Source organism: Pan troglodytes, chromosome 10, assembly GCF_028858775.2.
Source record: "Pan troglodytes isolate AG18354 chromosome 10, NHGRI_mPanTro3-v2.0_pri, whole genome shotgun sequence".
NCBI classification, from domain to species: Eukaryota; Metazoa; Chordata; class Mammalia; order Primates; family Hominidae; genus Pan; species Pan troglodytes.
This window is the reverse complement of record NC_072408.2, coordinates 42,964,076-42,981,336: the sequence shown is the minus strand read 5'-3', so window position 1 is coordinate 42,981,336 and position 17,261 is coordinate 42,964,076. Positions and strand designations below refer to the sequence as shown.

At 52.8% G+C, this 17,261-nt stretch overlaps 1 protein-coding gene across 1 annotated transcript; it reads right to left on the bottom strand.

Moving 5' to 3' along the window:
* Nucleotides 1–5,417: 5,417 nt before the first annotated feature.
* On the bottom strand, nt 5,418–13,425 carry KRT8 (keratin 8). The gene is made up of 8 exons (XM_016923352.4): nt 12,884–13,425; nt 10,090–10,298; nt 9,385–9,445; nt 8,814–8,909; nt 8,001–8,291; nt 6,905–7,125; nt 6,687–6,745; nt 5,418–5,845 (listed from the first exon to the last, which is right to left on the bottom strand). Exons 1-8 carry the CDS (start codon nt 13,205–13,207, stop codon nt 5,655–5,657), a joined length of 1,452 nt encoding a protein of 483 aa, XP_016778841.1. The 5' UTR covers nt 13,208–13,425; the 3' UTR covers nt 5,418–5,654.
* Nucleotides 13,426–17,261: the final 3,836 nt, after the last annotated feature.

Genomic DNA, 17,261 nt, shown 5'->3' with positions numbered 1-17,261 from the left:
GTGCACTCTGGCAAGGGGCCCAAGTGAACCTTCTGTGATATAGGAAATGTTCTACATTACAGGTGTGAACATAAGTTAAAACTCATCAGGCGCCGGGCACGGTGGCTCACGCCTGTAATCCCAGCACTTTGGGAGGCTGAGGCGGGTGGATCACCTGAGGTCGGGAGTTGCCTGACCAACATGGAGAAACCCCGTCTCTACTAAAAATACAAAATTAGCCCGGCGTGGTGGCGCATGCCTGTAGTCCCAGCTACTCAGGAGGCTGAGGCGGGAGAATCGCTTGAACCTGGGCAGCGGAGGTTGCAGTGAGCCGAGATCGCGCCATTGCACTTCAGCCTGGGCAACAAGAGTGAAACTCCATCTCAAAAAAATAAATAAAAATAAAAATAAAAAGACTCATCAGGTTGTACATTCCCCATTAAAGCACATTTTGCATTTTATTGTATGTACAATATGCCTCAGCAAGGAGGAAACAAAGGGACCTGTGATTGGCCAAGGCTGGCCCATTGTGAACCCTGTGTGCCTGGACAGAGGTCCTGTGATCTTAGGAGGAACAGTTCCTGAAAAGAAGTGGGGCGTGGCAGGAGTGGAGGTGGGGGAGCTTTGCATTACTAGAAGAAGGGGGAAGGGGTCCTGGCTAGACAAAGCAACTATGCCCACCACAATGTGTAAAAGGGCAGCGCGGAGAGTGAACTAGGGGGCCACCCACCATGCTGGTATCCTTCCCTGCCTTCCTTTCCTTGCAGTGGTGCTTCCTCTTCCTTTCCCAACAGGTAGAATCTATGATATATAATTACGTAGGGACATGCATGCACACATTTCTATCTATCCTTCATGAAGGGTATGTACTGTCCGCATTGTCACATGCCTTGCTTTAACATTCACTCCTCCATTCCCACCACCTTACACTCAAGTCAGCCTGGCCCTCGGTCCTTAGCCCACCTTCAGATCCCCCTACTACAGGGGAGCTCCTAGACCACCTTAGCCCAGATCAGCGGGCAGGCAGAGCAAAACCTTGGAATTAAAATATCTTCAGAAGAGTCCACAAATGCTTGGAAGACTCATCGTTTTAATCCTGGGTGGTTGGGTCAGGAAAGGCAGGGTGGAGGGAAGTGGGGGATAATGCCTGGCTCATCTGGAATAGTCAAACAGGAACCTTCTTCTACACATGTAAATTTTCTAAAAAACTAAAATTCAGTCCCATAGGAAATCAAGCTTTAAAAACAAAAAGTCTACTAAAATTTAAATGTGCACACATTTTGCTTCAGCAATTCCACTTGTAGGAATTATTAAGATATCCTCACCATTGTCATAGCAAATACCAATAGAGGACTGGTTAAGTAAATTGTGGCACATCCCAAAGTGGAATATTATGCAGCTGTGAAAAAGAGTGCAGAAGCAACTTGTATACTGATATGGAAGGAACAGGTATTGAGTGAATGTTAAAGCAAGGCATGTGACAACACATATAGTACAATACCCTTCATGAAGGATAGATAGAAATGTATGCATGTATGTCCCTATGTAACTATATATAATAAATTCTACTTGGAATGAATCACAGGAAACTGGTAGCATTAGTTGCCCTCTGGAAGAGAAACTGGCTGACTGGTGAAGGGTCCTCTTGTACTTTTGAATTATGTATAAAGGCCGGATGTGGTGGCTCACACCTGTAATCCCAGCACTTTGGGAGGCCGAGGCCTCCTGGCTAACATGGTGAAACCCCGTCTCTACTAAAAAATAAAAAAAATTAGCCAGGTGTGGTGGCAGATGCCTGTAGTCCCAGCTACTCGGGAGGCTGAGGCAGGAGAATGGCGTGAACTCAGGAGGTGGAGCTGGAGCTGGCAGTGAGCCAAGATCATGCCGCTGCACTCCAGCCTGGGTGACAGAGCGAAGACTCCATCTCAAAAAAAAAAAAAAAAAAAAAGAATTATATATAAAATGTATTTGTTACCTATTCAAAAAAAATTGTTGGCTGGGTGCAGTGGCTCACACCTGTAATCCCAGCACTTTGAGAGGCTGAGGCAGATGGATCACTTGAGGTCGGGAGTTCAAGACCAGCCTGGCCAACATGGCAAAACCCTGTCTCTACTAAAAATACAAAAATTAGCCAGGTATGGGGGTGCACGCCTGTAATCCCAGCTACTTGGAAGGCTGAGGCAGGAGAATCTCTTGAACCCGGGAGGTGGAGTTTGCAGTGAGCCGAGATCAAGCCATTGCACTCCAACCTGAATGACAGAGCAAAACTCTGTCTCAAAAAAAAAAAAAATTGTTTTCATTTATATGCGTTAAAAATCTAGTATTACTGGCCAGGCACAGTGGCTCATGCCTGTAATCCCAGCGCTTTGGGAGGTCGACATGGGCGGATTCCTTGAGGCCAGGAGTTCAAGACCAGCCTGGCCAACATGGTGAAAACTCGTCCCTACTAAAAATAGAAAAATTAGCTGGGCGTGGTGGTGGGCACCTGTAATCCCAGCTACTTGGGAGGCTGAGGCAGGAGAATCATTTGAACCCAAGAGGCAAAAGTTGTAGTGAGCCGAGATTGTGTCACTGCACTCCATCCTGGGTGACAGAATGAGACTCTGTCTCTTAAAAAAGGCTGGGCACAGTGGTTCACGCCTGTAATCCCAACATTTTGGGAGGCCGAGGTGGGCGGATCACCTGAGGTCAGGAGTTCGAGACCAGCCTACCCAACATGGCGAAACCCTGTCTCTACTAAAAATACAAAAAATTAGCTGGACGTGGTGGTGGGCACCTGTAATCCCAGCTACTTCGGAGTCTGAGGGAGGAGAATCTCTTGAACCTGGGAGGTGGAGGTTGCAGTGAGCCGAGATCGCGCTACTGCACTACAGCCTGGGTAAGAAGAGAGAAACTCCGTCACTCAAAAAAAAAAAAAAAGCTAGGCTTAGTGGCTCACGCCTGTAATTCCAGCACTTTGGGAGGTCAGGAGATGGAGACTATCCGGGCTAACACAGTGAAACCCCGTCTCTACTAAAAATACAAAAAATTAGCCGGGCATGGTGACGGGTGCCTGTAGTCCCAGCTACTCAGGAGGCTGAGGCAGGAGAATCGCTTGAACCCGGGAGGCGGAGGTTGCAGTGAGCCGAGACTGCACCACTGCACTCCAGCCTGGGTGACAGAGCAAGACTCTGTCTCAAAAAAAAAGAAAAGAAAAGAAAAAAAGAAAGGAAAGAAAGAAAAAAAGGAAGGAAGGAAGGAAGGAAGGAAGGAAAGAAAGAAAGAAAGAAAGAAAGAAAGAAAGAAAGAAAGAAAGAAAGAAAGAAAGAGAAAAAAAGAAAAAAAATCTAGTATTGTCAAGAGTCAGGACACCACTTACATAAGCTTAGACTGATTCTACCTCCATGAATGGGGTTTTAAGTCCTGCCTCACAGGATCGTTGGAGACTTGAAATGAGATGACACACAAGCAGGTGAAGTGGATATTTAAGAAATGTCAGCTCCTGTCCTTCCTAAGTTTCCTCATCTAAATGACCATTGGATTTCCAGCTCTTCTGTCTGTGTAGTTTCTGAAAGATAAATGGGAGGGATGGTGTCCCCTTAATGCTGGGTGACCTTGATCCCATGGTAGATGCACCAGAACCTGGAAGGAGCAAGCAGGGAGGGAGGGAAAGGGAATTCTCCCTGGAGCCATCCTGCCTTTCCCTGAGCAAACACCCAGGGCGTGGAAACTCCCAGGAGACTATCTGGTGGGGCCCCTGGCTGCCCCCAGCATGCCTGCTTCTGGGAACAGGGCCAGATAAGACAGGTGACTGGTTTCAGGGAGGATTGGGAGGGGCACAATTGAAAATATTGACTTAGGGCACCCATGGTAAGAGATCCTTCTCACTGGGTGCTGTGACTGCGCTGGGCTCTTACACCACCCACCTGATTCTTGCTGAGGGCCAGGCTACATGTGAGCAGAAGGCAGAAGGTTGGTATTGTTTCACGAAATTTTTGTTTCAGTTATATATATGTATATATACATATTTGCAGGTGGTGATAAAATGAATTTCTTACTGTGGGCCACTGCCAAAATAGATCCCCTGCTCTGGATAATGGTGCTGTTAATGTGTACTACCAAAGAGTGAGATCCTCTAAGGTGACAGTGTGCAAATCCCTGGGCCTGGCCCTGGGTGGAAGGGGTTGGCGGCGGGGGGTTCCTGGGCTCAGTCTGGAAGCCCAGCTCCATCCATGTGGGTAGCTAGGGAGGCACTGTGTGGTAGTTAGGGAGGTGCAGAGATGGGGCCCTCAGAGGGGAGCCCAGGGGCTGGGAAGCTGAGGACCCAGAGACAGGAGCCCTGGAGAGAGACCCCACAGCAGAGCCTGACAGGAGCTTCCTGCACCAGCCTGTCCCCACTCACAGTACCCTCTGCCTGTCTCTGTCTAATCTCCATTGGTGTTTCAGAAAGTCTGGAAATGCCCCCATCTCAGTCGTGCTAAGGGCTTGTGCTCTTAGCCCAATGCTGAATGGACAGGGTGGCTGCCTGGAACTCTGTGCTTGTGGCAGTGGAGCAGGACTGTGGGGATGCACTGCCCCACCCAGCTGTGTCCTAACCCCTCCTGCCCTGAACCTTGGAGGTTGTCTCAAGAGTCAGGCAGACCCCTTCACACACTGTGCACACCCATGCACACACAGTACACCCTCCACATGCAAACACAGAATGCACACACACCCTTTATATCATACACACAGCTTGTAAAAAGGATAGGAAGGGGGTGGTGGCTGTGACTGAGTGGAGTGGGTAAGGGCCAAGTCCCATACAATCCTAGCTTCTAGAAATTGTGGGTATGACACACCCAATGGCTGAGAATAGACTCTGAACCTCTGAGGGGATGGAAAAGCCAGGATGCCTTAGTCCCTGACTGCAAAGATTGAAGGTGATAAAAAGATATGTCTGGCCACAAGGAAAGGCCATGTGCCTGGCCAAGGAGGAGTACAAGCCTGAGAGCTGGACAGCTCTGGGTTCCAATGCCAAATCTGCTAGTTTCTAGATTAGCCAACTACTTGGCTTCTCTGAGCCTGGCTTTCCTTATATGCAGATAGTCCTGATGCCAAGGTGTAGGGGAAGCACACTAAGCTCTCTGCTGATAATGCCCTCAAAAACTTGCTCTGCCTGCCTCTTGGGCCTTGCTGCACAGATCACATGAACCTTGGTATTTGAAAGCACACTGTAAACCAGAAAGCACTGTGCACAGGTCAATGACTATTATACAGGTGTAGATATCTATGGCAACAAGCAAGGTTTCAACCAGGTTTCAATAAAGGAGCCTCTTTAGGAACAGCTGAGGGGGTCAGACTTTCCCGCTGTGCACCCCCTGCTTCCTGGACCCCTCCCAGCTTCTCAGTCCCAAGAAGAGGCCTCCTGACCACCTCCCTCCCACCCCAGTGGACATCAGATGCACACACAAGCAAGGACATTGGCAGAGCTAGCTGAGGTTTTATTTTGGACCAAAAAAAAAAAGCAATTGAATTGTTTTGTAGCTGGAGGCATGGGCAAGGGGGGTCCCCAGGTAGTAAACTCCCCAGGTGGGCTGAGGGCTAGGGCTGAGCCTCAGGTGGGTCTCCTGTTCCCAGTACTACCCTGCATAGCGGCCTCCTTCCCAGGCTCTGGGGCAGCGCAGGAGGGGTAGGCTGGGAGGGGCTGCCGCAGCTGTTCACTTGGGCAGGACGTCAGAGGACTCAGACACCAGCTTCCCATCACGTGTCTCAATCTTCTTCACAACCACGGCCCTGGAGGAGCTGGTGCGGCTGAAGGAGCTGGAGCCCGCGCCAGAGCCAAAGCTGGAGCCCAGGCCGTAGCTGAGGCCGGGGCTTGTGAGGCCCCCATAGGCCGAGCTCAGACCACCTGGTGAGGGACAGAGGTAGCCACATGAGTACAGAAGCCCACCCCGTGGCAGGCTCCATGCCCCTTCTCCCTGCTCACTCCCAACACAGCCCCAGGGATGGAAGGTTAACCCAGCTCTGCCTGATCAGTGATTGCATGGTTCACTACTCCAGAACTGTCAGGGAAAACCAGGAGCAGGGTGGGAAACAGCTGCCATATATATAGCTGTGTGACCTTGGACATTTAGCCGCACCTCAGCTTCCTCAACTGAAGACGTTTACAGGTGTCATATAAAAAATAAATTACAGCCAGGCCCAGTGTCTCATGCCTGTAATCCCAGCACTGATCACAAGGTCAGGAGTTCAAGACCAGCCTGCCCAACACAGTGAAACCCCGTCTCTACTAAAAATACAAAAATTAGCTGGGCATGGTGGTATGCGCCTGTAGTCCCAGCTACTTGGGAGGCCTGAGGCAGGAGAATCTCTTGAACCCAGGAGGTGGAGGTTACAGTGAGCTGAGATCATGCCACTGCACTCCAGCTTGGGTGACAGAGCGAGACTTCGTCTCAAAAAAATTAAATTAAATTAAAAAATAAAATAAATCACATAAAGCCTGTAGGATACTTAGCACAGTGCCTGGCACACAGCTATGGTTTATTTGGGTGCTTTCTAATAGTAAAGTTACTAAGTAATAAAGTTATTACTGGGGTCCTGAATATGTGCCTCCCCACCCTAGGATTCTCCCAAGAACATGAGTGCTCAGGCTGAGGTCACTGTGAGCCACTGAGCACAGCCCCCTCCCTGGAGCTGAGGCCTCCCTGGGCCCTGCCTCCCGCCCTCATCCCAGGGCCCTGGACACCCACCTGCATAGCCGCTGGTGGTCTTCGTATGAATACTCATGTTCTGCATCCCAGACTCCAGCCTGTACCCAGACAAATGGGGTGTCAGGACCAACTCCTAGCCCTTCTTGGCCCAGAACAACAGGACCCCAAGTCCCAAGGGGCTTCAGGGGGCTCCCACCGTCCCCACCCCAGGTCCCAGGGATAGGGAAGCAGGTCCGGTCAGAGGTACCCACACCCACCGGCTCTCCTCGCCCTCCAGCAGCTTCCTGTAGGTGGCGATCTCGATGTCCAGGGCCAGCTTGACATTCATCAGCTCCTGGTACTCACGCAGCTGCCGCGCCATGTCCTGCTTGGCCCGCTGCAGGGCGGCCTCCAGCTCGGACAACTTGGCGTTGGCATCCTTAATGGCCAGCTCTCCACGCTGCTCGGCATCTGCAATGGCGGCCTCCAGGGAAGCCCTCTGTGGGGTAGGGGACAGGTAAGTAGGTCAGGTTGGGTATGCCTTCTCTTCTCCCGTGCTCCCACCCTCCCTCAGGGTCCTCCCCACCACCACCTAGGCTGACTCCTCCCAGCTCAAATTAAATGAGACTAAGGGCCGGGCACAGTGGCTCATGCCTGTAATCCCAGCACTTTGGGAGGCCGAGGCGGGCAGATCACGAGGTCAGGAGATCGAGGCCATCCTGGCTAACACGGTGAAACCCCGTCTCTGGTAAAAATACAAAAAAAATTAGCCGGCCTGGTGGCGGGCGCCTGTAGTCCCAGCTACTCAGGAGGCTGAGTCAGGAGAATAGTGTGAACCCAGGAGGCGGAGCTTGCAGTGAGCTGAGATCGCGCCACTGCACTCCAGCCTGGGCGACAGAGCGAGACTCTGTCTCAAAAATAAATAAATAAATAAACGAGACTAAGGAAGCAGATCAGGGAGACATGAGCAGTTTCCAGGTGCTTCCCCTCCACACCCTTCTCACCTGCGACACTGTAAGGTCCCCCCACCCTAACTGGACAAGATCCCTGGGTTCTAGACTTTCCTTAAAGCAGCAGAGCTCAACCTTACCCTGATGCATATGACTGATTAAAGCAGGCTTGGGAGCATGTATCACGAGCCCCAACATACCTGCCCCAGTCCCCTTTCACCTCTGTCCTGGCCCAAGGGACCTTCCCTGCATCCCTTTGCTTCTCAGAAGCAGACTGAGAAGCTGAACTGTGGCTGCCCCTCCAACTCCTGAACCCTGGTCTAGGATTCCTTCCCCAACTCCCAGAAACTTCACTCTTCCTACATTATCTCCTCTCACCAGGATGTGTCCAAGGAACCCCTCCCACCCCCAACTCGGCCCATACCTGGCCTTTGAGGCCCTCAATCTCAGCCTGGAGCCGGCTGATGTTCCGGTTCATCTCAGAGATCTCAGTCTTTGTGCGCCGCAGGTCATCCCCGTGCTTCCCAGCCAGGCTCTGCAGCTCCTCATACTTGATCTGGTACATGCTCTCAGCCTCAGCCCGGCTGCGGTTGGCAATATCCTCGTACTGTGCCTTGACCTCAGCAATGATGCTGTCCATGTCCAGGGAGCGGCTGTTGTCCATGGACAGCACCACAGATGTGTCCGAGATCTGGGACTGCAGCTCCCGGATCTCCTGTGGGGGAAGAGGGCAAGTGGTGAGGCCCTGTCTCTGCACACAGGCAGCCCCCTTTTCCACAACAGCCTTTCTTAGGGGATAAGACAGGGGCAGCAGAGGAGAGGAGCAGGTGGGAGTCAGGGTCAGGGAGAGGGCAAAGTTCCTGAAAAAGGAACTAGGTGCACCAATACTAGGTGCACAGAGGGATCCAATGCAGCTCAAAGATTAGGAACAAGGGCTTTGGGGACAGAGTTGCTGCTGAATCACCACACCCTATGATGACCTTGGATATGTTATTTCACTTCTCTGAGCCCACTTTCTCGTCTGTGAAATGGGGTAATGACTCATCCCTCATGCGGGGGACAGAACATATAGACCCAATAAATACTAGCCGAGCAAATATTGGTGGCTGTAATTAGTCAGCAGTGGGCCTTTGTCTTATTAGTGTGCTGGGGGCTGGGAGGAGCCTCTGGTTGAGTCTCAGGGTGGAGGCGCTGACAAGGCTGGGGGACCCTCACTCTCCTGCGACCAGGAACATACCTCTTCATACAGCTGCCTGAGGAAGTTGATCTCGTCGGTCAGCCCTTCCAGGCGAGACTCCAGCTCTACCTTGTTCATGTAAGCTTCATCCACATCCTGGGGGATGAGGAGAGGGGAGCCTGAGCTGGGTTTCCACACCCAACCCCAACCAAGGGGCTCCCAAGGTCCACCCAATGGCCTGGTCACAGGACTTTCTAGTTGCCCACTTTGTGGATTGATCTTCCAGCCCAGCCTCTGCCCATCACATGTGCATTCTCAGCCCACACACCTTCACCTCTGCTTCCTGCAACGCACCCTCTTCCACCTCCTTCTCTAGGGAGCCTTCTAGAGCCAGATCTCCAGTTCTACTGCTCTGTTTTCTGAACCATGTCCCAACACCGATGTCAAGAGTTCTGTCCAAATGCACCTACCACTCCATCCTTGTCTACCTTTCTGTGCACCCAAATGTTGACATAAATGAGTTTGTCCCACTACTTAGGAATATTTAGGGAGAAAACCCAGAAAGCCTCTTGGTCTGAGTCTCTGAGCCCCAGCCTCCAGTGTCCAGATAGGAGAAGGGAGACTCCCTCACCTTCTTGATGAGGACAAATTCATTCTCCATCTCTGTACGCTTATTGATCTCATCCTCATACCTGTGAGGAAAAGACTTACAATTAGAGGATGAAGGCAAAAGGGAGATTGCCCTTGGTCTTTTGGGAGACAGGGGCGTTGTGAAAATCAGGAAAATTCAGTTCACAGAGATGCAGGATATGAGAAGGCTGGTCCTTCTGCCTTCCCCAGCTGCCCTCTTCACCCTCACCCCTCCCTCAGCCCGTGGGAAGCAGGAAATCTCTCTCCAAATCCATGAATACACATCGGATTGGACACCTTGAGAGTGTTCACAGCAGGGCCTGACATGAGACCTCAGACAGAACTTTCTAGAGTTTGCTAGAGGTCAAGGGTCAAGACTAAAGAGGGGCCAGAATGATAAGTACAAAAGTGAGGCCCATAGGCTGCCTATCTCTCCCGTCTCAGGTTTACCACATCAACATTGACACATAATTTGTTCTTCAAATCCAGACAGTTGAGATCGAAAGGGGGTGGGTACTATCAACAATTGTGCTAGGAACCTGGGCATAAACACAGACTGTTCCGAGCAAACCTCATCAGGTGGTCACCCTAATTAGATAGGACTGCACTGCCCACAACAGAGGGCCATGGGGACTTAGTCCCAAGGCCCCAAGGGGTGGAGGAGAGCATGGTGACTTCAGTTGGGTGGAGGGTGGGAGTTGCTCACTTGTTCTTGAAGTCCTCCACCAGCCCCTGCATGTTGCCAAGCTCCGCCTCCAGCTTCAGCTTCTCCTGGCCCAGAGTCTCCAGCTGCCGCCTAAGGTTGTTGATGTAGCTCTCGAACATGTTGTCCATGTTGCTTCGAGCCGTCTTCTGCTGCTGCAGGAGGCTCCACTTGGTCTCCAGCATCTTGTTCTGCTGCTCCAGGAACCGTACCTATACGAAGGAGGAGAGAGCAAAAAGGTCTACATCAGGCCAGGGCTCAAAGTCTGGAGGGAAGCAAGCAGTCTTTTCTCTTAATTCACTCCTCAAGCAGTAAGGTCTCCAGACCCCAGGCACCTGGTTAGCTGTTCTGGAAAGATCACCTATGACCAGGGGGAGAAAGCATGGCATGATGGTGAGGTGGGGAGCAATGTCCCTCAGCATTGGGTAGGGGAAAGAGACAGGTAAGGTAATTATGTTAAAGCTGCATTTGCAAACCAATAGTCCTAACTTCATTTACATAGGTTGTATATTACAGATAAATAAAAATAGCCAAGCTTTCATTGGGAGTCTCCGGCACCCAGGCTGGAGTGCAGTGGCAAGATCTCAGCTCACTGCAAGCTCCGCCTCCCAAGTTCATGCCATTCTCCTGCCCCTGCCTCAGCCTCCCGAGTAGCTGGGGCTACAGGCACCTGCCTGCCACCATGCCCCACTAATTTTTTTGTATTTTTAGTAGAGACAGGGTTTCACCATCTTAGGCAGGATGGTCTCGAACTCCTGACCTTGTGATTGGCCCGCCTTGGCCTCCCAAAGTGCTGGGATTATAGGCGTAAGCCACCGCGCCCGGCCAAAAATAGCCAACCTTTCTAAAGATGTTAAGATTGAAAAAGAGGCCGGGCGTGGAGGCTCACGCTTGTAATCCCAGCACTTTGGGTGGCCAAGGCAGGCGGATTTCTTGAAGTCAGGAGTTCGAGACCAGCCTGGCCAACATATTGAAACCCTGTCCCTACAAATAATACAAAAATTAACCGGGCGTGGTGGCACGCACTTGTAGTCCCAGCTACTCGGGAGGCTGAGGCAGGAGAATCGCTTGAACCCAGGAAGCGGAGGTTGCAGTGAGCTGAGATCACACCACTGCACTCCAGCCTGGGCGACAGAGTGAGACTCTGTCTCAAACAAACAAAAAAACTTGTAACTCCTTCTAAACTGGAGGGGACAGAAATCTTTTAAGGGTACAGCCTAGTTCCCTCCACCACTCTCTGCAAATCGCTTTCTTCCCCAGGTCATTCTGTCCCAAAATTATTTTTTTAAAAAAAGTGATTATAACATCTTATCCTAATGGAATGTGGGCCAAGCACTGCTGAACTCTTTACATATGTAGGTTTGAATAGGCAAAAACTTTTGCCTATATGGATTTAGGGGCTCTCATATTCATTTTATAGATGAGGAAATAAGACTTGGCAAGGGAGTCCATAACCAGGAACCGGCAGAGCAGTGCGAACCAAGAATTCAGATTCCAAAGCCTATGCTTAGCTGCTCTCTATAAGGACCCCAGGGCTAGCAAAACGCAGTCAACAAGTCAAGTCCAGGCGCTTGGAGCGCCAAGGGCCCCCGACCACAGGGTTCCTGGGGCTCCGGTTCCTTCCGGCTTACTCTGCCCCAGGATTTCCCTCCTCCCGTTCCCACAATGCCTCCCAGGAGCCAGTCAGCGTGAAGGGCCCAATCCTCGGGGCCGCAGGGGGCCCGGGGCCCCTCAGGCAGCGGAGTCCCAGGGCTGCAAAACCCGGCCTGGCTCCTGCTGTGTGAACGTGGAGCCAGGCCGCTGGGGCGGAGCAGGGACAGGACGCGAGAAAGGGACACGGGCTGAATGGGCGAGGGGCGTTGGTGGGCGACCGCGTTATCTGAAGCCATAAACTTAACAGGACGTAAACCCCGGGCGGGGCGTCCCACGCCCGCAGACTTTGAATCCTGGATGGGCTTTCCGAGGCCAGGCCCTGGCGCCTCCTCCTCCCCACCCCAGCCCACCCCACCCCACCCCACCCCACCCACACCGCCCCCGACGCCGAGCTCCGCCAGGTGGAGGAGAGCGTCCCGAGACGGCTGCCCGCAGCCCCTCACCCCGCCCTCGGCCCCGCCCACGCTGCCGGCGCAGGGGCCGGGGTATGACTCATTCTGTGACCCCCGCACTCAGGCCTCCGGGCGCCAAAGACCTCAATCAATATTTGCCCGTTTGAACCGAGACACCCACTTCCTTCTCCTAGAATGCTAGAATCACACCAAACCCCTATGTAAAAAAAAGAAAAGAAGGAAAAAAAATCACAAAGGCACTACTGGGGAGCCCTTGGGGTAGTGCTGGCGAAGAGGCGAACCTGGAGGAGGGTAGTCCCCGAACAGCTGGGACTGCCGCAGGGCGATAGCTTAAAAGACGGTCAGAACTCGGGTTGGGGTGAGAACAATAACCGCTATTATTTTTTATAATTTGGGGACAGAATGACCTGAGGAAGAACGGGATTTGTAGAGAGGGGTGGTGGGAACTAGGCTGTACCCTTAAGTTGTCTCTCTCTTCCAAGACCCTCCAGTTTAAAAGGGAAGGAGGAAGCCCCAGGATTCATCCCGGCTGTCCAGACCCTCTCCCCACCCTCACCCAGCCCAAACCAAGGTGCACGGGAGGGGTGAGTCGGAGGATGGAAGGGAGAGTGTCGCCAGGGCGGATGAGGCCCAGCAGGACGCCAGTTGGGGGCTGGAGATGTGCATAGGGACCGGGACTACCAGGAGAAAGGGGCTGCGGGCACAGTCAGCCACGCAGGGGGGACCCTCACCTTGTCTATGAAGGAGGCAAACTTGTTGTTGAGGGTCTTGATCTGCTCCTTCTCCTGGGTGCGCACGGCCTGGATGTTGGGGTCCACCTCCAGGACAAGGGGGCTCAGCAGGCTCTGGTTGACCGTAACTGCGGTGATGCCTCCCATGCCGCTGGCCCCACCATAGCCGCCGCCCAGGCCACCGCGAAAGTTGCTGCTGCCCACTCGGGAGAAGCTCGAGGAGCTGATGCGGGAACCGGGCCCACTCGTGTAGGAACGGCTGCTGAAGGCCCGGGGGCCAGAGGTGGACACCTTGTAGGACTTCTGGGTCACCCTGATGGACATGGTGGAGGCGGGAGTGGAGGCAGGCGGGCCGAACCAGGCGGAGATCCTAGAAGGAGCGGAGAAGCTGCTTCTTGGTGAGGAGAGCTCTCAGGAATGGCCTTTTATAAAAGAGATCCCAGCCCCGGGGGATGGGGGGGAAAGGCCTCGTACCTGAGTGGCTAGGCCCAGAGGGGGCTGGGCCTAACCCGTCACCTGCCACCTCCGGGCAGGACTCAGGTGGGGGCAGCAGAGAGCTGCCGCCACCCAAGGGCCCGTTCCAACCCTGGAGCCCACTCCAGCACCACCCCCAGAAACCCAGGAAAAGGCAGTTCAGTGAATATGAAACTGGAAGAAATCCTGTCCTGGCACAAGTGCCTGTAACAAGCAGACTTGCCTGGGCCGCCCAGCCACTACAACCCTGACTCCTGGGTCTTGTCTCCCTCCCTCCTGGGGGAAATAAACTGGAGGACTGGGAAGCATGGGAAAAAGGGGTCTCCTAGCATTTGGGTCTCCTCTGAGCTGCCGACACCCCAGAGAAACTCTCCTGTGTTCTCCCTGATTGAAGCGATTATGAGGGCCTGCCTGGGCTGGATGACAGAACAGCTGGAGTCCAAAGCCTTGAATCTGAAATCAACCATTTGCCTCATCTCTCCAGGTTACTGTTCTACCCCTAGCACCTGGTGCAGTGCCAAGAGGGTCTGGGTAGATATTTGTGGAATGAATGAATAAATAAATGAGTGAGTAAACATCACACGCACACACACACACACACACACACACATAGTGGCTGTCATCCCTCTACATCTGAAGGTGCAAGATAAAAAGAGATCCAAGGCCAGGCACGGTGGCTCACGCCTGTAATCCCAGCACTTTGGGAGGCTGAGGTAGGCGGATCACGAGGTCAGGAGTTCAAGACAAGCCTGACCAACATGGTGAAACCCCATCTCTACTAAAAATACAAAAATTAGCTGGCCATGGTGTAATCCCAGCTACTCAGGAGGCTGAGGCAGGAGAATCACTTGAACCCGGGAGGCAGAGGTTGCAGTGAGCTGAGATCGTGCCACTGCACTCCAGCCTGGGCGACAGAGCGAGATTCCATCTCAAAGAATAAAAAGAGCGAGATCCAACACAGCACTTTTCCTGAACATAACCCAGGGGCTTCCTCTCCTTCCAAGATCCTAGGATCCCCTGGGCCAGGTGAACACTGTAGGCCTCACTGAAGGGCCTAGAGAATGATGAACAGGGCTAGAAGGCAGAGAACGCAGGGGTGGGGGGGGGGGGGCGAGAGGAGATGGGAGCTATGTCAGGGACTTCATAGTTCTTGCTCTTTGCGGGAGTCACTCCCATTGCTCCCAGTGAGTGAATCACGGGAAGTGAGACAGGACGGCAGGGGGTACAGTGAAGTGGTGTGGCACTCGTGGTGCTACCTGGACCCTCCTGCTTTTCCCAGGTTCCCAACGGGCCAGAGGAAATACAGGAAGAGTCCCTGCACCTGTCTCCCATTATCAAAGTGAGTCAGGAGGGCAGGTTGGGACGTAGCATGCACCTGTGGGAGGTTGGAGATTGGGGAGCTGAGCAAGGCACCCCAGGCCTGGGTGGGGCCGGGCAGGGCATGCTGTGGGTGGAAGGCAGGAGGTTTAGGTCCCCAAGGCAGAGATTCCACCTGCAATTACCTGATGGCTGGGGCTGGGTTGTCTGGAAGATACTGCAGGGTGTGATGTGGGGACTGGATGAAACTGAACTCAGAGGACCAACAGATGACAGCCAGATCCCCTTGAGGAGAGGGACAGGTGACATAGCCCTGACCCAGGGAAGGGGGTGACCACCTACTGGGAGGACAGATGTACAGTTTCTTCCCCATCCTTCTCTAGGAGAGACACCCAGGCTCACAGAAAGACAGGCACATAGGACCCCTACCCAGAAGGACAGAGAGACCCAGAAGCCCCCTCCTTGGAGGACAGACAAACTTAAAAAGACAGACACACAGACAAGCTCTCTTCACAATGCACGCGTGCATACACACACACACACACACACACCCCACACATTGAAGTCCCTTCCAGAAAAATGCATAGATCCCCAGAGCGGGCACAGTGAGTGGCTCCTTCACCTCCCCTCCCCTCCCCAGGCCCTGCCTCCTGCTATGCTGAATGGAGCAAGGGAAATTCAGTTAGCACCTATTTACACCAGGCCTTCTCCCAGCTCCTTTAAACAATGCCTAATTTTCCCAAGAGTGATTGGAATGCATGCTACCACCTCCCCAACAAACACCCGCACCCACCAGGGCTGAGAAGCTTTTTCCAGAAGACCAAAGGGAGAAGGACTGGGCCCAGTGCCAAACCTGGGACAGGGAAGGCGGAAGGAGGGAGGGAGGGGCTGGTCAGACGGGTATGGCAGCCCTAGAAAGGGAGGACAGGCGCTCTCCCTATCTTCCCTCCCCCACGCTGCTGTTAGAGGGAGCAGGGGGCACTCAGGTCCTGATCTAGGCAGCACAAGGAGCAAAAAAAACAGCACCCCAAAGCCCTTCCTGAAATTCCAGTCCCCTCCACCCCACCTTTCTGGTTCCCTGGTTCTAGGAGTGTCCCTTGTTTAAGGTGAGGACAAAGGGGGTTGCCAGGAACCCTGCAGTATGCAGGCTGGAGGGCTGACCCAGACCTTACCCAGCCAGGGGAAGCCCTTTTTTTCTGGGGCAGCCCAGAACCGTCTAGGGCCAGAAGTGTTTGTGTCTCATTTGTCATCTCTCTATTGCCCAGAGACCCCAGCCAAACCTTCCCCCAGATGCCCCAAGCCCAGCCTCGGTGCAGGAGAAGAGGCCAGAGTTGGCCTCTCTGATGGCCCCTGCCTGGGACTTCAGGGTTAAAGGCAGAAGGAGAAGGCCCCTGGGACTAGGGCCAAGTGGTGAGGGAAGAGAGAACCAGACTGGGGCAGGCCTACAGGTACAACTCCTTGTAAGGCATTGTGGTCTACACACAGCTGCCTGCCGGACAAAAGGGAACAACGTGTTTGCGGTGCCTGCCCTACCCAGACAACTCTGCCTCAAACCGCCTTTCCTGGAGAGTGAACCAGGGAAGGAGGAGACACTCACTCCCTGTGGGCCAAGAGTGAGGGCCAGGCCCCCTACTTCTGATGGTGCAGGATAATTCAGAGAAGGCCCTGAGACCCTGAGCAGTGGCATTAAGTCTTGGGGCCAGTGGGGTGGGGAGGTAGCTGTTATCATCACTCATGATCATGGGAAGAGATGGTCTGAACAAGTTTTTTTTTTTTCTTTTTTGAGACGGAGTCTCGCTCTGTCACCCAGACTGGAGTGCAGTGGCGCAATCTCGGCTCACTGCAAGCTCCGCCTCCCGGGATCTGAACAAGTTTTGCTTAGAGATCAGGACTGATGATCTCATTCGCTGCAACCTTGTTCATAATAGCCAAAGAGTGGGAACAAAACAAATGTCCAGCAAATGACGAATGGATTTCTTTAATGTGGCATATCCATACGATCTAATGTTACAATTAAAAGGAATGAACTACTGATGCATGTTGGATGCAGATGAGCCTTGAAACCCGTATGCTCAGTGAAAGGAGACAGTCATAGAAGATCAGGTACCCTATGATTCCATTTATATGACATGTGCACAACAGGCAAAGCATAGAGACAGGAAGTAGATTAGTGGTTGCCTAGGGAGGGGAGGAATGGAGGTGAATGCTAACGAGCACAGGGTTTCTTTCTGGGGTGATGAGAATGTTCTAAATTTGATGGTGGTGGGCAGGCACAATGGCTCTACCTATAATCCCAGCACTTTGGGAGGTCGAGGCAGGAGGATTACTTTAGCCCAGGAGTTTGAGACCAGCTGAGCAACATAATGAGACCCCCGTCTCTACAAAAAATACAAAAATTAGCCAGGTATGGCAGCACGCGCCTGTAGTCCCAGCTGCTCTGGAGTCTGAGTTGTGAGGATCACCTGAGCCCCGAAAGTTGAGGCCGCACGCATTGAGCCAAGACTGCGCCACTGCACTCTAGCCTGCCTGGGAGACAGAGTGAAACTCTGTCTCAAAAATAAATAAATAAATAAACAAATTTGATGAT

Excerpts from the sequence above, each read along its gene's own strand:
- KRT8 (XM_016923352.4), bottom strand. The coding sequence starts at position 13,207 with ATGTCCATCAGGGTGACCCAGAAGTCCTACAAGGTGTCCACCTCTGGC. Across the intron at positions 8,910-9,384 it reads AATTTGTCCTCATCAAGAAG|GATGTGGATGAAGCTTACAT; the intron begins GTGAGGGAGTCT and ends CTCATCCCCCAG. Across the intron at positions 6,746-6,904 it reads CTGGAGGGCGAGGAGAGCCG|GCTGGAGTCTGGGATGCAGA; the intron begins GTGGGTGTGGGT and ends GTCTGGGTACAG.